This window comes from Colobus angolensis, unplaced genomic scaffold (genome assembly GCF_000951035.1).
Source record: "Colobus angolensis palliatus isolate OR3802 unplaced genomic scaffold, Cang.pa_1.0 Scaffold39, whole genome shotgun sequence".
Classification (NCBI taxonomy): Eukaryota; Metazoa; Chordata; class Mammalia; order Primates; family Cercopithecidae; genus Colobus; species Colobus angolensis.
The window spans coordinates 1,832,913-1,836,188 of NW_012117265.1; the positions used below are offsets into that span (position 1 = coordinate 1,832,913).

Sequence of the window (3,276 nt, forward strand, 5' to 3'; positions counted from 1 at the left end):
CGAGACCATCCTGGCTAACACTGTGAAACCCCATCTCTACTAAAAATACAAAAAATTAGCCAGGCATGGTGGTGCGCACCTGTAGTCCCAGCTACTCAGGAGGCTGAGTGAGGCAGGAGAATCACTTGAACCCGGGAGTTGGAGGTTGCAGTGAGCCGAGGTTGCACCACTGCACTCCAGCCTGGGCAACAGAGCGAGATTCCATCTCAAAATAAATAATAAATAAGAAACGTATTTTTTAATAATTAGATAAATTTAATAGTAGTAGAGACATTTATTTTTAAATAATTTAATAAATAAGCCATCCTGTCCCCGGTATTTTGTTACGGCAGCTGGAACAGACTAAGACCATCTGGCACACAGTAGGGGTTCTACAGTGTTTGCTGAATGAATTAATTAATCAATGAGAGAAGGGAAACAGACTCCCTTTTCCTGGTTCCTGGGTGACTCTAGGTCCCAAATGCCCTATCTGAAGACCCTCAGAGCCCCAATTGCAGGAGGGGTCCTGTGGCTCCCTCTCCCTGACCCTTTGAACATCCCCAGTATCTGCTGAGTTCTCAGAGGGGTTGGGTCTTGGTGTAATCTCATACTCCGCACCCCTGCGCTCATCCATGCAGCCAGGTGTTCGGCTTGGAGGTTCTTAGTGCCCTTCAGCATCCCCCATCCCTCTCAGGACCCCCAGGTATCTTCACCCCATTCCTTGTGCCCTCTGTGCCCTGGTCTGAGACACACAGGGCATGTACAGCTCCTGATGTGAGTTTGTGTGCCTTGGTGGCTTGAGCGACTGTTTGCCTTTGACAGATGAAGAAACAAGGGCACAGAGAGGTGAATGAACTTTCCTGAGGCCACAGAGCCCAGAATGCTGAGCCAGGATTTCAGCCCAAGTCTCGAGCCCCATGAAACCGCACTGCCTCTCCACAATCGTCCTTAGATACACTGCAGCAGTACACCCACACCCAGCTCCACAGACATCCATAGACCCACGATGAAAGTCCTCCGCACCCCCCACCGCCCGGGGGAGGAAGGCAGGTGGCCAAACTTCTGTTACAAACAGGTCTTTATTAAAGATGAGAAGCCAGGTCTTTATTAAAGATGAGGAGGGGGCAGGAAAGGGGGGCAGTGCCTCCTCTACCCACTGCCTTTGCCTGCCCGGGGTGAGGGAGCCCCTCTGCTCCACCCATGGCCCCCATGATGGCACATCTGTATGAGGCTGAGGCATGGGGGGCAGTGTGAAGAACAGGGGCAGGTTCCAAGAAAAAAGAAAAAACCCTTCCCACAGCCCTAATAAATAACAGAAGGGTTTGGGATGACCTGGGCACAGGCAAGGGGAGACACAGCACCCTGAACCCCAAAACCTCTGAAGTGGGGCAAGCCCTACTTAAGTAGGGGATTAGGAGGGAGTGGGTGAGAGGTGGAGAGGCCACACACAGGGAGGGGCTGAGAGGAGAAGGGGTACCCCAAGGACCCTGCCATGGGGGAGCCTGCCCCCCACCCTACAGCTGGGCTCGCTGATTCTGAGAAGACTCAATGACAAACAATGACCTCATCTCCCTCCTCTCCTTTGCACATGCTTAGACACGGGCGGTCCCCCATTGACTGGAATCATGCCCACCCACTCTAGAAATTCTGGAAACCAAGGGCTCCTATTGGCTGTTCAGTCGCTCAACACTGGCTGGAGTTGCCCTCTTGCAGGAGGAGTCTAAGAAGTGAGGGGAAGGCTCCCATTGGCTGGAGCCAACTCCTTTTGGTTAAAATTCTGAGAACCAGGGGTTCTCATTAGCCAGGCAATGGCCAATGGGGTCAAGCTCTGGCCCTTAAAAGGGCAATAGTAGGGGCAAGGGCCCACCTTCCATTTGTGCCCATCTGGATATCTCAGAGGGCCAGAGAGGCAGATGTCTCCCAGATGTCCTTCCGGCCATCTTCTAATGTCTGGGTCTGGCTGGCTTGGGGGGCAGGGGACTTTGGCACTCACGTGGCACACGCACACACACGCGTGGCAGGGAAGAAGTGGGGACTGGGCAGATTCTGGGTGGGTGGTCGGGCCTCACAGCAGGTGGTCACGGCTGGCAAACAGGTAAGGGCTAAAGTTGTCCCGGTGGAAGGGGGAGGGATAGAGTCCACTCAGGGTGTATAGGTCCCGCAGCAGGGGCGTGGGCAGCAGCAGCTTCCGGCCACGTCCACCACCCCCGCCTGGCCCCCCAGGTCCAGGGGAGGAAGGCGAGGGGCCCTGGCTGGGGGTGGGCGCTGGCAGGGGTAGGGGCAGGGGCAAGGGCGTCGGCTCAGACCTCAATCGAGGGCGGGGCACACGGGGTGACGAACACATGGCTGGGGCCCTGGAGGACACACAGCTGGGGATCAGGTGGCCACGGCGGGCGCAGTTCTGCGACTCTGGTGGTCAGAAGCCAGATATCAGAGGATCAGAAAACTTGGGAGGCAGCATAAAAACCTAGGTGAGACCTCTGGGGCAGTAGCTGCCCACCTGGAAGTCCCCCTGTTTAGCCCCCACTCCCCCAACACTCACTGGATGGGGTGAGCCGTGCCGGTGTCGAATGCGGCCTGCAGACCTCGGGTTCCTGAGACAAAGAGACAGAGGGAAGGGGCTAGTGGCCCCCTGGGCCCTACCGGCCACAGCCACAAGGAGCTCATCAGGTGAAGAACCCCATGGAAAAGACAACCACAGTTCTCATGATTAACCGTGTCCCCCTGGGAAGAAGACAGGGGTGCTCCCTTTCATTCTTTGGGGCTGTCCCCCCAGGACCTGTGTCCACAGAGATGGGTGATCCCTCTACTTCCCCATGGTTCTGAGACCCCCACCTCTTGCCTGACTTCCTTCCTGCCTCCTTGGCCCCCTCCACCCACCACCCTCTCCAGCCGGGAGCAGCCCCCGGCCCCCCTTACCTGGGCCACACTTAACTTTTCGAGGGGGCTGTCCACGGTGGGGGCTTGGCCCAGGTCCTCCCAGGGAGAGAGCCTTCGGCCAGAGGGTGGCCGGCTCTGAAAGTTGTGCACAACGCAGGTGACCTGGAACAGAGGGAGAGGACAGTGTTGAGGCCTGAGTCACATAGGAGCTATGTAAATACCATCCCCATTTTCCAATAAGGAAACTGAGGCTCAGGTTTTCAAAAACAGCTAATGCATAGTATGTGCCAGGCACTGTTGGTTCCATTTTACTATGAGGTAGGTGCAATTATTATTTATCCCACAGAGCCTGGACCAGGGTAAAGCAAGTAAGACCAAGTTGTACAGGGGCAGGGTTTAATTTTTTTTTTTTTTTTT

General features: G+C 55.6%; 1 protein-coding gene across 3 annotated transcripts in view; it reads right to left on the reverse strand.

The window, feature by feature from the left end:
- Positions 1-1,039: 1,039 nt before the first annotated feature.
- LOC105520841 (lipid phosphate phosphatase-related protein type 2) overlaps positions 1,040-3,276 on the reverse strand; it is a 21,726-nt gene continuing 19,489 nt past the window's right edge. For 2 of the 3 annotated variants that reach the window (XM_011954807.1, XM_011954806.1), the window contains exons 7-9: positions 2,899-3,021; positions 2,522-2,573; positions 1,040-2,388 (exon numbers count right to left, since the gene is read on the reverse strand). In XM_011954807.1, the coding sequence (XP_011810197.1) occupies positions 2,045-2,388; positions 2,522-2,573; positions 2,899-3,021 (519 nt within the window). In that variant the 3' untranslated portion in view covers positions 1,040-2,044. The remainder of the gene's footprint in view (positions 2,389-2,521; positions 2,574-2,898; positions 3,022-3,276) is intronic. The other variant, XM_011954808.1, reaches the window with a different exon arrangement.